The sequence below is a fragment of the Lindgomyces ingoldianus genome (genome assembly GCF_010093535.1).
Source record: "Lindgomyces ingoldianus strain ATCC 200398 unplaced genomic scaffold BDR25scaffold_41, whole genome shotgun sequence".
Lineage (NCBI taxonomy): Eukaryota > Fungi > Ascomycota > Dothideomycetes > Pleosporales > Lindgomycetaceae > Lindgomyces > Lindgomyces ingoldianus.
In genome coordinates, this window is record NW_022985202.1 from 215,697 (window position 1) to 233,338 (window position 17,642).

Sequence of the window (17,642 nt, forward strand, 5' to 3'; positions counted from 1 at the left end):
AAAAAAAAAAAAGTAAAAAAAAAAAAAAACTTTATTATATACACTTTTTTACACACTTACCTATATAAAGATTTTATACTATTCTAGCATAAAACTTTATATAAAATAGTTTATACACTACTAAATTACTTATAAAGTAAGTGTATAAAGGCTAAATAATAATAGCTTAAAATACTTTATACTATTTATAAAGCTATTTATATAGTGTAACTAGCTTATCTTAATATATAGTATTACTAAGGCAAGTCTTAATAAATAAAGTAAAGTAAAAGTAAAATATAATTAAATAAACTTATATAAATAAAAAGAAGGTAATACATATAAAAAGTAACTTTTTAGATAAAAAAAAAAGTTGCTAGTGTCTATATATAGCAGCAGCATTATAATCTAGATATAAGTAATTGCGCACAAGCAGAACTATATATTAATTAATACAATTAATTAATTATCCTATACATTATATCTAAACCCATCATTCATCTTAGGAAGCCTAGAAACAGTGCTTTAATCTGACAATACTATAAGCAGCTAGCTGTTGGAGCCTATTCAACACTACCGTTTCTTCAAAGTATTCCCTCACCGCTCTCCCTCCCTCGCTTTCTAAGTTCCCAAAGTGCTAGCTGCAGCCATGCCTGTTGCTGATACCCTAATAAAAAAAATTCGATCAATACTAGCATTCCTCAGAGTTTGAGTAATTTCACGCCATTCGGATTCGCTCACGTTTTTCCCATGTCCCTCGCGGTATCTGCATCCCGGGAGTTCACGCAACTCCTCTGGTGACTCATCCGGCGAAAGCCACTTTCCGTATTGAAAATATATGACTTGTTTTCCTTGAATTTCAGTCCGCTAGAGATTTACTAGCTCGGCATTTGTGTTCAGTCCGAGTTCTCTGGTTTTTTGGTCTTCTGTTTCCTTCGATGCTCTTTCCGACAGTGTTGCCGCCTGGCTCGGTCCTGATTCACAAGCCTCCGACTGTAAATGGGCCAATATCAGTCTTTCTACTTCCAATATTGATCAAATCGGGAACGGATCTGTTATCGATTTCTTCAAGTATGCCATTCTCACCACCAGCGCCAATGGAGAATACCGGTAGGTCTGCAACTCTAATCCGTCTACCCGCTCCCCTGAGATTGTCTGACATTGTATAGATGGCTGAATGCTCAATACTCTCGCTTGAACAAGCAGGTTCTACTTTAGGAGTTTTTCTTCAAGCCGCCTTCGCCTTGCGGAGCCAATTGCAACTGTACACCCGCACCCTGGTTTTCGGCACTAACCTTGCGTTGCGAAGAGGCTTAGACGAACCTAGATCTTGAAAATAATCTTGAAAATAGCGTGATCATCTCTCTTAGAACCCAACGCGGTTAGAAGGAGCTCACTCGGAAAAGTCCGCAGAAGCCGCTAATCATATCGCGGCGCCGTACCAATCGAATAAAGCTATCTCAGGTATATCTTGGGGCAAGTATTTGCATATAACATGAGCTCCGAGAACCGTCAAACCCACATGTTGCGAAACACTAGCCTGATTGCCATGTCTACGACATCTCTTGCCTGCGTGGGCTACTTGAACTATCTCCAAACTGTAGCCGTCAATGCGACAGCTGGGGCACCATTAAATGTCATTGCTTTATCCCGTACCGCGCTGCTTTACAGCGCCATGCAACTCGAACCTGCTAACGCTAATTTCTGCTAGCTTCACACTCTAGATGCACATTATCATGCTTCTTCCGCGAGTGCCAGCTTTGGACAATGAGAGGCGGGGATCACCAACATCATCGGTTAACGAATACCACCTACGACACTGCATTATAACTGATCGGTCAGGGGCTACAATAGTATACGCTTTAATATATCTCTTTTGTGATGGGGGATCACTTGAAGAATGTCACCGTTTCAATCTTCAAGGACACAACTAGTTAAGCCCCTTGTTGAAGAGAAATATATGGATGCCAGAATCCAGAGTTTGGACCTGGCGGATAAAATTACGATGGGAATGGCGGGGTGGTTTGAGAGAAGAGGGGTTGGAGTGTGGGATGTAGAGGTTGTCGGAACAGAAGATGTGGAAGAGTGTGGGAAGGTGCATGTGCGTGGTGGAATTTTATACAACTCTAGGGCTCGGTTAACTTCTGTCCATGGCTAGGGTAAAGGAAGGGCCGAGAGTGGGAAACAATATGACGGCGGAATTGAGAAGGAAAACGGTTCCTAGTTGTGTGGATCACATCACCGCGTAAGTGAATGCAAGGATGAAGATAGCACGCACGAATAAGACTCCAATGCGTACAGAGCAAGGAAGGAAGTCGATTTATATTGGCACTGAGCTCCGTATATCGGTTCTACAATTGTGTCAGAAATTGATATGATCATCAGAGAGTGAAACGGACAGCCTATCATGAGCTTACCGGGGAAGTCCTGTCGCAGAACGCGCTTCGCGAAAACCCCAACTCCATATCCCCTTCGTCATGAACCATGTCAAAAGCTGCAGCACGTACTAAGTGTGCTAAGCCTTTCCCCAACTTCTCAGACAATATACTTATCCTGCTTCCCTTCCTTCCTCAGGTACGCATACGTCGCCTCCGAAAGCCCAGCTACAGCCATTGTCGCCACAGCTCCAACGATACAATCTTGTCGATTGTATCCTGTAACGATACAGAGGAGGTACATAACGAGGAGGAGGAGGTACGTGAAGCGGAAGAGAGCGAGGGCGATTGCATCAGTTGTTGATGGCATCTTTGGTAGGATAGAATATAGTTGGACTGAGATGGATTTGTCAGTTGGCTCGAATAAGGTTGTTTGTTTAGTGTTGGTTGGGCTTCAGATTTGCAGGTGTTTTGTGGTGATGGAGAGAGAGTGAAGAAGGTAGAGATGAGGTGGTCTTATTATGGTAGGGAAGCAATGTGAAGAACGTGACGCCTCCGTGAAAGTTCGGAGGTGAAAGGTGGGAAAGGATCTTGGGAGTGAAAGTGACTTATTCGATCATTTTTCTTTGGCATGAAAAGAGCTCACAAAAATGAGGAGAGTGATAAAGAGTTTGTGGATAGATCTCGCATTGGTGCTACTGTAAATCCATTGCTGCCTGTGAATACTCATAACTAGCTTTCTAAAGTTGGGGATTGGGCGTTAACATTTGACCTCTCCAAAAATTTCGGCACCTTCGGAAAGGATTTGAAATGACAGTCAATGTTCTTCTCTATTCTTCTTCTTCTCTACACTTTTCTCCGCATGTTTCCATCTGCTACCCCTCCGCTAGAGGTTTGCGCCTGATTTGGAAATTTGGTGCCTCCTCCGCTATCCACATTCGAATACTTCAGAGGAAAAAAATGAACAAAATCGGAATGTACTCGACCAGTCGGGGAAGCATATATCTCACTGATAGGCGGAGGCTTGTAGCGACAAAGGTGGATGTATCTAGTTTTACTCCGTGAGAGAAGTGAATAACTTGACTTTTTTAGGGATATGGGAAGTTGAAGAAGGGCCACTTATTCTTTAACGGCTCCACACCCATCCATGTCTGATTAAATTCCCCTTCTAGGATTTCTCCAGGGGTCCAAAATTGAACCAGTTCGGAGATGGGATCTGGCTGGAATCAAATTTTTGGAACCAGGTAACCAGATATCGCGGGGCTACACATACAGCGAAGGTAAGAAGGACCTAGTGCCACGCTAAATCGGCTCTAGAACGGCAAGCACTATGTATATATGGTCAATTGCACAGTTGCACGAACAGAGTGAGATAGAAATAAAAGCGTTATGAGTAACTGTAGCAAAAGGCTTAGCCTTGTATTAATTATGGAGTGATTGCGACGTGAGCCTGTAAAGTGTTGGCTCACGGGACCATTCAGGCAATTTACAAAGCCATCCACAGATACCATGGAACCAGGAGGGTGAGGCCCAGAATTTAGATGCAGCCTCTTATTATCGTTAAGGCCCTATCGTCCCTCGCCGTCCAACCAGCTCAGTAATGGAGTCCTGAACAAGGCCCCAGCTTCGGGAGCGACGTTCTGGACATAGTGAAAGGAGAATATTATTGCATCGCCAGTCCCTTCGTTTGCCATGCGCGCAATAGTGAATGAAATAGTCAGAGCCACGACGCCTTTGAAGATGATGAGGGTTGTCGTGTTGGTGATGATGTTGCAGATGATGAACGTAGTAAAGATGATGGTGGCACAAGCGAGCACTCGGTAGATGAACAGATCCGCTGGCATGCTATAGTCGGCACTGTTGATGAGGTTGAAGAGTTTCGATCTGCGAACTTCTTGAAATAACGAATGGTTTGATTGGATGGCGAACGGTTGGTGCTGGGGCAGGCTGAGGCAGTTTTCTTTTAACGCAGCGAAAATGATTCCTTGAAGACATGCATCAGTGATCAATCTAGAAACTACTGGTATAAACTCACTTTGAGGCTTCTGTAAGGACGTCGTTGGGTATATTCCTCTAGCGGTGAAATGTCTCGATGACTTGGTGTGCCGAAAGCTCGTTGGACTGAGAGATTTTCGCCTTATCGTCCATTCCAAGATCGTCGAGTATCCCAAGTTCACTAGCAATCTTATCAACCATGACCCAAGACCTTAATTCCGCCACTTTTTCCTTGAGCTCCTTAAGCTTCTCTATATTGGCCGCGGATTCTTTCTCTAATTTTCTAGCCCTTTTGTCGAGAGATGCGAAATCTTCCCAGGTAACGGACTTGCGCTGGCTCCTCTCATAGAGATTTTGGCAGTACCATAGCCCTCGGAGTAGAACATGTAACCAGGCATAGACGATAAAAGGCTTTCCCGGCAGCTGACCGACCAAAAATACGGTGATTTTGATGCAGACGACGAATAGGATGTGGCTGAGTATACACCGAATGGCAAACTTGACTGTGTTTGCTATAGTAAGCATGATGACTGCGTTTTCGTGTTCTTTTAGGTGGAGATGTGTCTGGAGCGGGAGATTTTCGTCTCAGAGGTTGAGAGTTTTTGACACTCTGCTCTGGAGTTGCAGTGATTGCAGCGGGTCATAGCTTCCATTCGTAGAAGCATTCAAGATAATGCAGTAGGCAAGTACTGATTCCTTGTAGATACTGTTCTTGCGTTGCTGGGGGAAAGGAAAGGCAGTGGCGAAGCTTGTTGAAGGGGAATTGAGGTTTCCCTTATGTCGAGCTTTCATCAATCCAGAACGAACGCACCCTGGGATTGAAGGTAATTCAAAACCAGTGACATGGAAGCAACAGCGGTTAGTCCGAATTCTACACACAAACGGTATAGCGCACGCCAAAAAATACTCATAAACACAGCCCCACACAAAAAGTCCTTGTAAGCACCCCCGCCATAATTCTCGAAAATAGTACCATGGGCTCCGGTGGCGTTCATTTTAAGGGCTGGATTAATTTAGCGAGATCTCGGAATCTAGTCGTAATTCTGAGTAGAAAAGAGACAGACAAGTACATGTGGACGTCCCTGAAAGGAACTCTCCTAACTGCACTGCCAGACGACCAACTCTGAACTTCATCCCATCCCAATTCAACCCCTCCAGTTCCTCAATACATCTAAACTCCTTATTTTCCCCCTCATCCTATTCTCAGCCCACCCAACCAACCCCCTCATCGCCCACCACCCTTCTTGCCGCCCCAACCTTCCTTATTTATTTTCTTGCCACACCACCTCCTCCGCCACAAACTCCCCGATCTATAGCCCCACCACCATAACCCTTACCCTCCATAGTGCTACCTTAAGCCCAGCCACTGGTGAACGGAGATGCTACTTAATCTGACGGACAATCTGCCGGATCAAGAAGATCTGGATGTTGATGCGCATAGCAGCGAGGAAGAAAGACCACATAAAGATGACAGTGGGGAGTTTGTAGTCGCTGTGTTACTATTTTGGTACTAGGTGAGGGTTTTATAGGAGTAAAGGGACAGGAGGAGGACGGTGATAGTGTTGAAGGCATCGAGTCTAGAGGAAAGAGGGACGAGGATGGTGAGGAAAGACTTTGGAGATGGGGGGCGGATTGCTATATAGTCATAGTGATTGTGAGGGATAGGAATTGGATTGTTTTAGTGAAGCAACTAGTCGCAAGTCTGATATTGTAGTGGCTGGGTTTCCCTATAGAAATTGGCGACGTGGTCGTATTTAAATACTCGACAAAGATGAACAAGAGATACCAGAGGAAAGCATGGTTCGATTTCATCTCAAGCAACCAAGTCAAAATCGCCTTCCAAGGTAACTTCGCTTATACCTTTAGACTTTCTTTCACCCTCAAATACTTTTATTCCTATATGCGACCTTACTCTTAAATCTATATGAGTACACATATGCTTAACATAGGGTCTTCGTTAGTTTACCAAGCTGTCCTATTCCCTAACATGCTTTATCATTCACAGTACGGAAGCTTGCAAGGTTGATATTTCGACATGAAGTTCCCTACTACTCTACATAGCCTTTTCCGAAATCCACCTTCATGGGATTAATGCATGTTGCTAAAGACACGATGGCTCTAAGATTCGCTCGGTTACGGATGCGAGGAATCATGCGAAATGTAGCAATGACATAGCCGTCAATAACTCAGTATCACAAGCCTAACATTCGTGCTGATCAGGCATGCCCACATATGGTTGCGTTAAGATTAGTAGAGACAGCTTCCTCTCCACCGAGGCCTTTTTCCCACCTGCACTTGTTGAAACCACAGTGGTTATAGCACTGGGGATAACTTAGTGTCTGTCACACGAGAATGGAGGAAAGAAATGCACTTACAAAGCCATCGCCGCACAACTTGCAGTAGCACTTCTCCGCGCATTTATTGCTGAAACCACATTCCCTCATACAATCTTGCTGTATCTCCACACAGTGACCGCAGTTGGAACCGGGGAGGGTGGAGACGACTCGTTGGACAGGCCTGCCGTGGCAGAGATCCCCCCAGCTGCACTCGTTGATGGGAGAATCTTTGCACAAATCGGCCCAACATTTGCTGTGGCATTTGGCGGTCGTGCAATGGAGGCTGCAGGCTGCAAAAGCATTGTACTTTTCGATACATTTTGATGACTCATCGCGACGGGAGACATTCTGGCTATTGCACTTGCTCGTATATCCACAGCTCTCTGCGCACTTCAGGATTGTTAGACAAATCTAGCAAGTCACCATGAAGTACATACAAACTGATCTGAGCAGGCCTCGGCGTTGCACTTGAGTTTACAATCCTTACGGGAGTAAGGATCACAATCCAACATGCAATTGATGAATGTCTGGTGACACTCTCCGCAATCTAACATATCAGAGCTGGTCGCCTGCGTCGAGGAGATGGGGGCGTGGGCTAGTAGAGGGTGTCTTCGACGAGTGGATCCGCCGCCTGGTTGCGGTCCAAACCTGCAGCCTCCTGAACCCGCACACTTTGTGCTTCGACACTCTGGGATATAGCAAACTTCCTTCCTGCAGTCACAGGTTCTTCCCTTGGGGCATTTCTAGGCTGTATCAGCAAAGGCCGCTCCGATGATGCGGTAACTAGCTCAGTGTTGCTAGATACTTCTAGGCTCACTTACCTTCATGCATTCGATAGCCGCATCACTGCATACTTGACAGTATGTGGACAGAGATTTGTCATCAGGCGTATGAATATCCTGCAATTCAGCAACAGCACCAACCTCAGGTGCGGCCGCAAGTTCACGTGGAGCAGCAGTATTGGCAACAGCGCAACAGTCAGTATAGCCACAGTCGCGCTCACACTGATGAAAAGGTCAGAAAGGGTGACTGTTTTCTCGTCACTGTGTCAATAGGGACTTACATGCTTGTTTCCACAGAGCTTGCAGTTGCACTCGATGTAGCAATCTTGGGAACGGCAGCTCTTTTAAGAGTATTAGCGTGAGTGAGGATTCAAAGCTGTGTCCGACTCACGTCAATACAATGCCAGAACCTCATGTGGCAATCGCTGCAACTTGGGCTAGGAAACAATGGGATGGTGGGTGCGATGATACTTGAAGCAGCCGCAACCACACTCACGAGAGTGGTTGGAGCATTCTCCTCTGGAGCCGCGACGGCGCCCCCCACTCCGAGAAGGGCAGAGGCCAAGAATAGAAATACCTTGGGTTGCATTGCGGATGCTAGTGGCTTGTAACGGAATTGTGTTGGGGTTGCAATATCACAGGCGCAGGAGGGTAGAGGCGAAGTTAGAAGGTAGAGGGGAGGAGGATGAAGAGAGAGCAACTGAGGCCAGGAAATTTGCGCGCGGTGGTTTTTTTTAGTTGGATTAAGGCCACGACCATTTTCACGCGTCGGCGCGTTCCCAGAATCGCCGCAATTACCCGTCCTGGCCTGGTTTATCAAGGCCGAGAGAAGGTGTGGCAGGTGAAAGAGGCAGGAACTACTTGTGGAGATAATGTCACAAGACAAGATGCAACACCACGCAGCGCAGATCCTAAAGGTAGCTGGGAAACTGAACATTGCCTTTGTATATTAATCCTTCCTGACTTGCCTAGTCGATTAATTCTAATTGACTTACTATGAATTCTCATTCGACATGTTCCTACTGGCAACTTATGGTAAAGGAAATCCTGCGTGCAGACCAAGTTTGCGATGGCTAAGAATTCTGTTATGGCATATTCTCCATAAGAGATGGCTAAGGGAGCAATGGAGTTACCATATAAAGTGATTAGCAGAATCTGGGATCGTAAATAGAGCGAAAGTAATTTGAGAGGCATCGTAATTGCACACTTGGTGTCGTTGTGTGAAGGGATTAAGAGCTTCACGAGTGTAAGCAACCCTAGTCAAAGTACGAGGAGATTGAACTAGGAATGCAGTATATCTAGCAAAGGATTAACCCATATTTGAGAAACCTAGCCACTGGCCACGGCGTCCAAGTGGGGTATTGTTTAACATGGCCCTGCCGACATGGAAGAGAGACTAATTGTCTCTGTGCTCCTACTAAAGCCTCATGTCCGAATATTGTCTTTGAAGCATCTCCATTGGCTGACGTGTCTAGCTCCTCTGCTCCCAGCCTTTGGGATATCTCCACCTTTCGTAGCACACCAATATCGTGCCTATTGTGTGCAAGCGGCATAATGTTGACCCCAAATTTCTCGAATGGACCTTCATTTCGTTCCTAGGTCACATCACCATTAATAGCTGTGTATTCCTCCGGCGATTGTTTCTTGACTTTGTTGATGAAGTCGCCACATTGGAGCATGAATTTGTGAGCCACGACGACCTGTTCTTTGGAGGAGAAAGGAAAGAAAGGAAAGGTCAAATTGTTTCAGGAAGGAAACGCTGCCTATATGAGTTAAGATTTCGGGGGATGGCGTACCAGGAAGTTCCCACTGAACGATTTTAGAGTTATCCTTGTAGAGGTGAGGGCTTCACCTTTCCTTCTCTTTGTCCGTCTTGAGCCTCATTTTTCGACCATAGAAACTGCGCATGACTTCATATCTCAGCTTCTTCACGAGGATCTAGATGGGCCTCCTACAGTCTCCGTTGCGATTACTCCGTCCGCAGTAACCTGTCGCCAGCCAACTCATTTTCTGTGTCTCTGTATTCATGTACATTACCGTCCATGCAAAGGTTAGAAGTGACCGCTAGGCCTCCGTGGAAGTTTGTCAAATTCGTACAAGAACATGACCGATATTTGCCCGTCGTTCCCAGAGAGGAAAATTTTCAGCTGTGACCCTTCTTCCGGCCTCTGATCTAAATAGCTAGGTCCCGCTGCGTATCTGAGCACAGTTTACAGTAATTAGTTGAACAGGCAGGGAAGTCGCCCATCTGCTTTGCCAATTGTGTCTTTCCGTGTCCAAGGGGCTGGCAAAAACCTCTACCTGCGGTTCTGAATTCTCACCATCTGTAGAAACATGGGCAATTACTTATTTTCCCACCCTCGCTGCAGCTAGGGATTCGCCAATGATGTAATAAGGTATCTTTAACGGAGCCATAACATGACGTAATGTTGATACGTGCGTCAGTCTTCCAGTAGGTGGTAGCAATTGATTCGCATTGTTGAGAAAGTAGCGCAAGCTAACTAAAAGCGTCGTAGCTAGGTGAGCCTGGCGAATATTGCCACACCGAGTCCTTTCCGGAATAGATCTCTTTCTGAGAACTTAGAGGCTCTGATTGAGTTTGCCGGAGAAGCTAAACACATACCTATAGATGCGGGTCGGGGCTATTCTTTATATCACCAAAACAAATGGAAGAGTGCAGAATTGTCTACGCCTATACAAGACACCTTCATACCTCCAGGCTGATCCTCACATCCTCACATCCTTACCATAATAAAGGATTCGATGACCGCAGGGAGGTTGGTAGTAATAGAAAAGTCGCTGCAATGCAAACCCATCTACTTCGTAACAAAGGAGACTCATTAATGTAAGGCGCATCTGCGTAACTAATCTAGGTAGAAGGGGTTGTTGGGTGATGTTTGATGGAATAAATGTAGCTCGCTTGAGCGAAGAAGTCACTTGCGCTCTTCCATGAGGCTCTGAGCTGCATGACAGTCTCTCGCAAAAGCAGGAAACATAAGAGATCAGGAAGCACTTGGAATGCTCTATAACGGGGATCATAGATAGAAGAAAACGATTTCTCGATGTCCTTGCAGGTTTTAACCCGTTTAGGGGTGGATGATTTGAAGAGTGGAGGTTGGGACAGCGGGAAGGAATGCCCACAAGAGAACCTCTTCATTCCAAGACTAGCTTCTCCGGCTCTTGGCATTTTGAACCAATCAAGCGAGGCCCATTAGCGAATCTTCCACTAACCATATCTTGCCATTTTCATCAGCACTTAGGCCACTTGAACAACAGCTGCCCTCCGACATTTCACGGCACCGCTGCGCTCTTGGCCCACCCTTCTCAAGAAACCCAAATATACTAACACTACTCCAACGTCATCCTTCACATCTAAAATATCCTGCTGCTGCTGTAAAACCATTCTACAGAGTTTATTTCCCTCGTTTCACTTAAATCAGTCAATACACCGCTAACCGCCGTATTAAGTATCCCAAACCAAAATCGAAAACCCCATAACTTTTCGACCCCTTTTTTGCAGCCGGGCGTAACAACCGTGATCATAGCTAGGGGCCAGGGGCTAGGGGCTACGGACACGGCACTGATCTATGAACGCCAAAGTTTTAAAGATCACTTGTAGATTGTCTTTCTATGGTACTACGTGTATGGCAAAGAGAAGAATGGGTGTCACTGCCTCACTGAATTGTTTAAAAAAATTAATTGAGGAGCTGAGTGGCGCATAGATGCGCGTCGTGCCGATATTTTGCTGCAGAACCTCAAAATCAGCCCGACCCCAAACGGAAACTATTAGGACTAATTAATCAAAAGATTTACGCCCCGTCCCCATGTCGTTGAGGTCTAATCTCATACTCAGCCAACAGGGTGCATAACACCCTTGCTATACCTTTGTCATATCGTGCGAAAGGATTGAGATTCGGTTCGCGCACCAATGCTGGTACTCCGTACGATTCGATTCACCCAAAAGCTCCCATTGTCGCTGTCGCGGGTATAGCTGCTTGGAGCAACTTCTACACAATTCTCCACCGTTGCCGGCTCGTCATGATCCCGCTACTTCCCATTTCCATATACACCCTCAGCTACTTCACCTTCTCCATTCCAGCAGCACATGCTTTATGCTACACGCCTGCCGGAAATGTATCCAACGACCAGCCCTGCAATCCGTCTGCTTCAAATAGCATATGCTGCGAACTGGGCTTCTACTGCACTTCCAACAAACTCTGCATGAGGCCGGAGAGTAGAAATGGCAGCGATGTGTCGAGTAATGGATTATACATTCGGGGGACTTGCACGGATAAAACTTGGAAAGCAGAAGAATGTGGAGGATTCTGTGTTGCTGGTGAGTCTCGACTTTCAGGTTTGCAGTAACGGCGTGAGGAGCAGCTGGTGATGTGATGTGTTCACGGGAAGGAATAGGGATAGGGAAGGGGGTTACATGATGAGTGAATGGTGCTGATATTTCTTCCCAGAGCTCCCGGAAGAAGGCGAAGCAGTGTGGCGCTGCGATGGTGGGAAATACTGCTGTCAGGATGGTGGATGTTGCACGGCAGATAACTCACGAAACAGACTTCTGGATCTTGGATTCCCTTCGATTTCTATGACGGTTGGGGTCAGACCCACGGGTTCCGGAAGTGTATCGAGCACGGCTATAGTAATATCGGCCAGCTCATTGTCAGTAACGTCAACTCAGATATTACCTTCAAATATTTCTTCAGCAACTCCTCCATCTGGCAGAAATAACAGCTCGACTAAGACTGGCATTGGTGTTGGCGTCTCGGTCGGGGTACTGGCTATTTTGAGTGTTATAGTAGGGCTGATATGGTACAGGAGGAAAAGAGGCCAATGTTATCAGGAACGGGTGGAATTGCCATCATACACGCATCCAACCGAGCTAGCAGATGCCCCGATTCAAATAGAGGCTGGAAGCGTGGAATACAAGCAGCTCGCAGATACACAAAGGCCTGTAGAAATTGGATAGCCGGCGCTCAGGTATCCATGGGCGCATTCAGGGCCATACGTCCCCTAATTGCTCAGTGCAATTTTTTAACCCAAGAACCCGTGCCGGCCGAGATATTTGATAGCATCGAGTGCTAATTGATCTGCTTGTCGCTTCTCCTGCTCCACTAGCTAAAGGACAATCAGCACGAGCTCTGCAAGCGGGTAGACAACTGGATTCATATACCGTTTCGAACAAACCCGCCTTCTTTTCTACCTTCGGTGGGTGGGGCCATTTGCACTGATTGCCATAATTGCATTTGCCGTACCGTTTCCACTGCACGCATTCTGTGGAATGATCTTTCTTCCTCAGTGGTCTCCCAAATTTCGCAGGCTCTAGTGGCACAACGGTAGGAGCAATAACTGTCTTCGACGATTGCTCCTCTGGTGCTGCATCGCTATCGTCCGAGTCCAGGCCATCAGAAGACCCCTCCAAGCTCGATACTACAGATGATTCCTCAAATTCAGAGCTAGTTTCCTCCTTTGGCTCGGTTTCGCTGGTATAGCCAGGACCAAGGTCGGCAGTCTTGGGCTTGTTGCCTGCCAGTTCAGGTAGAAGTATCGCCGGCTTTGTTAACACATCCTCAAGAATTTGCTCCCCTAGGTTCCTCTGCAGCTCACCAAAATCATAGGTGTGTTTTTCTGAGCTCTTTTGTTCCCTAGTTGGAGGTGGCTCGACTACATCTGAACCATGGTGATTACCTTCAGTCTTATTTGTTGTCCCCTTCTTGATCCTCCTCAGAAATTCCAATTCGCTCGCCCTCCTCTCAGCAGCTTCTCTTGTTTTCTCTTCAATCCTTGTCCTTGTAGGGTAGTGTTTCTTCCTATCTTTCCTCCAGGCAACAAGTTCTGCTGGGGTTTGCAACGATATCGTTTGCCCGTCATGCTCGAATACCATTCCCGTAATCTTTGCGGCGAATACCGCTTCCTCATCAACCTCTTCATCGCTGCTGCTCTCTGGCTCTAGCTTGTTCTGTGCCGTGAGACCCAAGTGTACTTTACGCTTGTTTAAATCGGGCCAAGGCTTGGCTTTGGGGGAACCGGCGACTGGGGACTTCTTGGGAGTGGGTAATATGAACCCAAAACTTGGCACAGATGGGGCGACAGCGGCTTTGGCTTTCTGTGGTTTCTGAGCTGGTAGCTGCGAATTCTGAGCCGGGTTCGCGACGCTCTCTGCTCTCCAATTTGTAGCTCGCTCGGTCCGCTTCCGCTTCCTCCCATGTATTTGCTGTGGCGGCGAATGCTGTTGAAGGTATTTCTGGGGCGGTGGTGACTGCGGCATCTGAGGCGCAGGGGCTCCGTTGGGTGGGTGATTCGCAAGCGCAGCTGTGGTAGGCATTGTCAATGCCTGGCCGAATGCCGCAGGATTTATCTGCGGCTGCGCCATCTGCACTTGGCTTGTCCAGAGCGGATTCACGTATGGCCCAAAGGAAGAATTTGGCGTTGCGCTTGATTGAGGATCAAAAGACTGGTGTTGCCCATAGTTCTGATAGTCCTGTCCATTGGAATGTTGGCCTGATCTCCAGCCACCAGTTGCTTGAGCGTTCCGGCCCTCATTATGGCCATGTCCGCTCCCTGAATTTCCTCTAAAGTTATTCCCGCGACCACCGCCATGGCCTTGACCCCGACCCCGGCTCAATCCTCGTCCTCGAAAGTTCCCAAGCCCTCCGCGCTGGCTTGAAGCATACTCCGACGCGTCGTGAGGTGGCGCAGTCGCTTTCGGCGGCGGTGGCGGTGGTGGTGGGAATTTGAAGGGTGTCATGTCTGGATGTCGCGGATTAGCAGTTGGAGGAACCATATATAGCTTCACATGCTTATGTTACGTGGTGGTGTTTGGTGAAGTATAGAGGCTAATGGATCGCAAAAAGAACGGGAAACTTTACTGACGTTATCGATAAGGAAATTTTAGCGTGTCCGTGCCGAGGCACCAATGAACTTCGTCATTTCTGCTCAACGATGAGTGAACATCACTTTTCGCTCTCACCCAAAATGAAAGTTCCAGCTAGCACTGCTTCCACAACTTTCGTAGCATGAATCCTCATAATCTGCAATCATGTTTATCCTCGTAAGACTACTGTCCCAAATCCATACCACAGGCGACTCATCATCACACAGACCACCCTCGAAGACCTAGTCCAGCTCAAACCAAGCGTCCTAGGGCTCTCCTCTGAGAAATCTGTCAAAGACGCTATCAACGCTAAATACTCGAACAAGGTCATCTATGATATAGGACTATGCATTTGCGTGTGGGATCTGATGGGCGCTTCCGACGGCATGATTGGTCACGGGACAGGACTTATTAACGTGACTGGTATATTTATGGCTCTTCGCTCCAGCTTGCTTTGATGTAGTCTAACTTATGGTCCGTAGTTGAATTTCGAATGCTGGTATTTCGGCCATTTCGTGGCGAGATCTTGTCGGGCAAAATCAAGCATTCAGATCAAGATGGCATTACCAGTACGACCCCTCCTTCCTATCCAACATTTCCTTACTGCCCTCTGATCACCCTCCTAGTGGACCTGGACTTCACCTCTGAAGTCTACATCCCCGCCGAGAACCTTCCCCCAAACTCGACATTCTCGCGCGCCGAGGGCGTCTGGGTCTGGAAAACGGAAGACGGAACAGAACTATTTTTCGACAAGGGAGAGCCAGCGCTATTCCGAGTAGAGAGCGAGCAGTGGGAGGATCAGAAGCCTGGGGTAGTGAGGAGGGATCCTGAGACTGGGCATGTGGTGCATGAAAGGGGGAGTGCTTGGACAGTTATCGTGAGTGTTTTCGATCTCTTTACCGGGGGAGATGGGAGACGGGAGATGCTGACTTTTTTTATTAGGGATCGATGGCGATACCTGGTCTTGGGCCGACACTGTGGTGGGCAGAGCAGGATGGAGAAGATGAAGAAGATGATGGCGAAGTAATGGGTGATGTGGACGAATGAACGAAATTTCAAAAAAGAAAGTAGAGTACAGACGTCTCTCGGACAACGTTGTATATACTCTCCGCATTTCATGCCAAAGTCTTACATTCCAAAACGGGTTCCCCACTCAATGTTAAATGAAACAGGTGGCTTAGCGTGTACCCCCGCTTACAGACTAAAGTCTTAGTGCACCACCTTAGATATCTAATAGAGAGCCACTATTAGGACACACAATTTGCCACAGTACGAGTCTATTGCAGTTTGAGCTCACAACCCACTAGCCAGAGCGGGTCGGCCATCCTCCCTGCTATCTTCTTTAAGGTGCTCGTCGCTTCCTTTAGGACCGAATCCTCTGGCAAATATATAACCCTGCTTTAAACTATAGCATCTTTCATACATGGCGTTTTAAAGAGTCTCTCCGCTTATTTCGGGTAGGTTTCTACCTATTAGATCTCCATCTTCAACACTAAATATTAACTCCTTCATGGGGATCGAGCGCCTAGTATGCTTATACCCTGTGCCGCTCGACAGGCTCGCAACTAACCTCACAAAGCTATCAGTTACAGCAGCGGCTTGCACGCTAAGACCCATCTCAGCACATCTATTCTCTGTACAAAGCACAGTTTTCCTCCGCTAGCTAGGAAAGTCGATATCAAGTCTTACATGCCTTAAGTCTGGCCATCGGTGCAAGGTCCATGTATTCTCCCCCTTCATCCAATAGCATCACGGTGCCATACGGGCATTATATATACCCATTAGCTAGGGGATTGGTACACATGAAGCATAAATTCGAAGATTCTAGATAACATTACGTTATAGACTGGTTCTAAGCTCATTTGTTAAGAGACGCAGCCAGCCAGCAAAGCACATCAGACAGTGTGCTGCTCGCTTTTGACCGTCCTTAGCCTTCTCAGCCTCGCCGCAGACGAGCACGATAGGTAGAGCAGGTGGCTGTCTTAGCTAAACGGATAGCAGCCGAATAAACAGTGCCTGCGCAAAAGCTTGTGCACATTTTCGCCACCACTAAATTGCCGAGCGCCGCACCCCTCTCCAATCAATAACCGCGATTTACCCTCAGAGAAAGCGCCACCCCCGGTCAGATACTTTAGCTAATCGTGCAACTAAGGGAGAGCACCGCACCTCAGAGTAGCCATTCTCACCTGCGGAGAGAATGAAGTCAAGAAAGTCGTGATCGCTAAGAATTTGCAGGTGGTGTACAACACTGGTAAGAGATGGGAAGCGCATGCAAGCGTAGTCCTATGCCTTTCAAGGGAGCTCTAAAGAAGCTCTTAGTGCATGATGTCAAAGCAATTAAATGGCCTCCGTATTTTCCAAAGCTCAATTCTATTAAACATTTCTAAGAGATCCAAAGGAGGGAACTGTGGAGCCCTACCTAGAGCTTAAATACCAAGTATGCAGAGCAATTAATAGAGAGGTTCGATAACTGCTCGCAAAACGCCTAGAGGCGGATTCCTCAGGCCACATTGACAACCCCATCAAGGGCATCCCTAAGAGAATCCAGGCTGTTAGTACGGTCTGGGTATGGTAGATGAAGTGGTAGGAGAAAAAGTATGTATTTAGTCCATACAAACCCTATCTATTTGCTAATTTGTGCGCAAGCAGAGTGACTTAAGCGTGGCAAAAAGGCGTATACAGAGGTATGCGTTAGTACTGTGAATCTGTATATTTCCTCGCCTTCATGCTTCTGCGTAGAACAGCCTGGTTGGTTCAAGCTAGAGTAGGCTCCCTCGTATGACATAAGGTTTAATAGACATAATAGAATCTTCATACAAGAGATTAAATTGGCGTCCTAACCTACAACAAGAAGCTTACTTAGAGAGGATGTAGCTGGTATTCAAATTGATTGTGGCAGCGTCTGCAGCAGGTGGCACATCGCCACCGCTAGCAGGGAGGGCGGCCGGCCCGGCCCAGGCGAAGGGTTCTGGGCTCAAATTGTAAAAACAAGTACTTGTATTATGGTAAATCACGTGCCTTATAGAACGACGCCTTATAGTGTATGTAAAGTGGGATGCAGGTAGTTTCATTGCACCAATCGCTCGGAAGCAGTAGACAGGGCCGCAATCTTCTAGGCCCAGAACGGCCATTATGAAGTCCGATAGCCGAAGGCATCACCCAGGCGATAAATAATCCTTTCCTAATACTACGAGACGGCCGTTCTCTGCTTCTCCTGTGTGTCGACAGCAGTATAACATTTGACAGATAATACTTGGAAACCAGCCGAGAAATTGAACGACATTACGTAAGAGTC

At 46.9% G+C, this 17,642-nt stretch overlaps 6 protein-coding genes across 6 annotated transcripts; 3 read left to right on the forward strand and 3 right to left on the reverse strand.

Annotated features, from left to right (window-relative positions):
• Positions 1–628: 628 nt before the first annotated feature.
• BDR25DRAFT_360930 (uncharacterized protein) lies at positions 629–3,881 on the forward strand (the record flags this gene model as incomplete). Its single annotated transcript, XM_033696327.1, has 22 exons — positions 629–634; positions 685–741; positions 796–841; positions 880–1,132; positions 1,186–1,243; positions 1,350–1,459; positions 1,519–1,615; positions 1,704–1,816; positions 1,879–2,080; positions 2,138–2,195; positions 2,230–2,327; positions 2,365–2,453; positions 2,554–2,785; positions 2,821–2,864; positions 2,919–2,951; positions 2,994–3,072; positions 3,172–3,218; positions 3,245–3,392; positions 3,447–3,503; positions 3,557–3,634; positions 3,672–3,721; positions 3,836–3,881. The coding sequence occupies 22 exons, from the start codon at positions 629–631 to the stop codon at positions 3,879–3,881; spliced, it is 2,001 nt and encodes a 666-aa protein (XP_033541865.1).
• A 546-nt stretch (positions 3,882–4,427) lies between these two features.
• Positions 4,428–4,874, reverse strand: BDR25DRAFT_318738 (uncharacterized protein; the record flags this gene model as incomplete). The annotated part of the gene is made up of 1 exon (XM_033691767.1): positions 4,428–4,874. The coding sequence occupies one exon, from the start codon at positions 4,872–4,874 to the stop codon at positions 4,428–4,430; it is 447 nt and encodes a 148-aa protein (XP_033541866.1).
• Positions 4,875–6,789: 1,915 nt separating this feature from the next.
• Positions 6,790–8,056, reverse strand: BDR25DRAFT_318739 (uncharacterized protein; the record flags this gene model as incomplete). Its single annotated transcript, XM_033691768.1, has 5 exons — positions 6,790–7,075; positions 7,123–7,232; positions 7,507–7,689; positions 7,749–7,808; positions 7,859–8,056. The coding sequence occupies 5 exons, from the start codon at positions 8,054–8,056 to the stop codon at positions 6,790–6,792; spliced, it is 837 nt and encodes a 278-aa protein (XP_033541867.1).
• Positions 8,057–12,366: 4,310 nt separating this feature from the next.
• BDR25DRAFT_380092 (uncharacterized protein) lies at positions 12,367–14,309 on the reverse strand. Its single transcript, XM_033697652.1, has 2 exons — positions 12,647–14,309; positions 12,367–12,591 (listed from the first exon to the last, which is right to left on the reverse strand). The coding sequence occupies exons 1-2, from the start codon at positions 14,255–14,257 to the stop codon at positions 12,508–12,510; spliced, it is 1,695 nt and encodes a 564-aa protein (XP_033541868.1). The 5' UTR covers positions 14,258–14,309; the 3' UTR covers positions 12,367–12,507.
• A 123-nt stretch (positions 14,310–14,432) lies between these two features.
• Positions 14,433–15,488, forward strand: BDR25DRAFT_306883 (uncharacterized protein). Its single transcript, XM_033690729.1, has 5 exons — positions 14,433–14,524; positions 14,575–14,770; positions 14,830–14,916; positions 14,974–15,224; positions 15,290–15,488. Exons 1-5 carry the CDS (start codon positions 14,513–14,515, stop codon positions 15,392–15,394), a joined length of 651 nt encoding a protein of 216 aa, XP_033541869.1. The 5' UTR covers positions 14,433–14,512; the 3' UTR covers positions 15,395–15,488.
• On the forward strand, positions 15,465–16,922 carry BDR25DRAFT_360933 (uncharacterized protein; the record flags this gene model as incomplete). The annotated part of the gene is made up of 11 exons (XM_033696328.1): positions 15,465–15,519; positions 15,618–15,694; positions 15,877–15,932; positions 15,970–16,029; positions 16,065–16,143; positions 16,226–16,311; positions 16,375–16,468; positions 16,524–16,558; positions 16,614–16,697; positions 16,736–16,784; positions 16,839–16,922. 11 exons carry the CDS (start codon positions 15,465–15,467, stop codon positions 16,920–16,922), a joined length of 759 nt encoding a protein of 252 aa, XP_033541870.1.
• Positions 16,923–17,642: the final 720 nt, after the last annotated feature.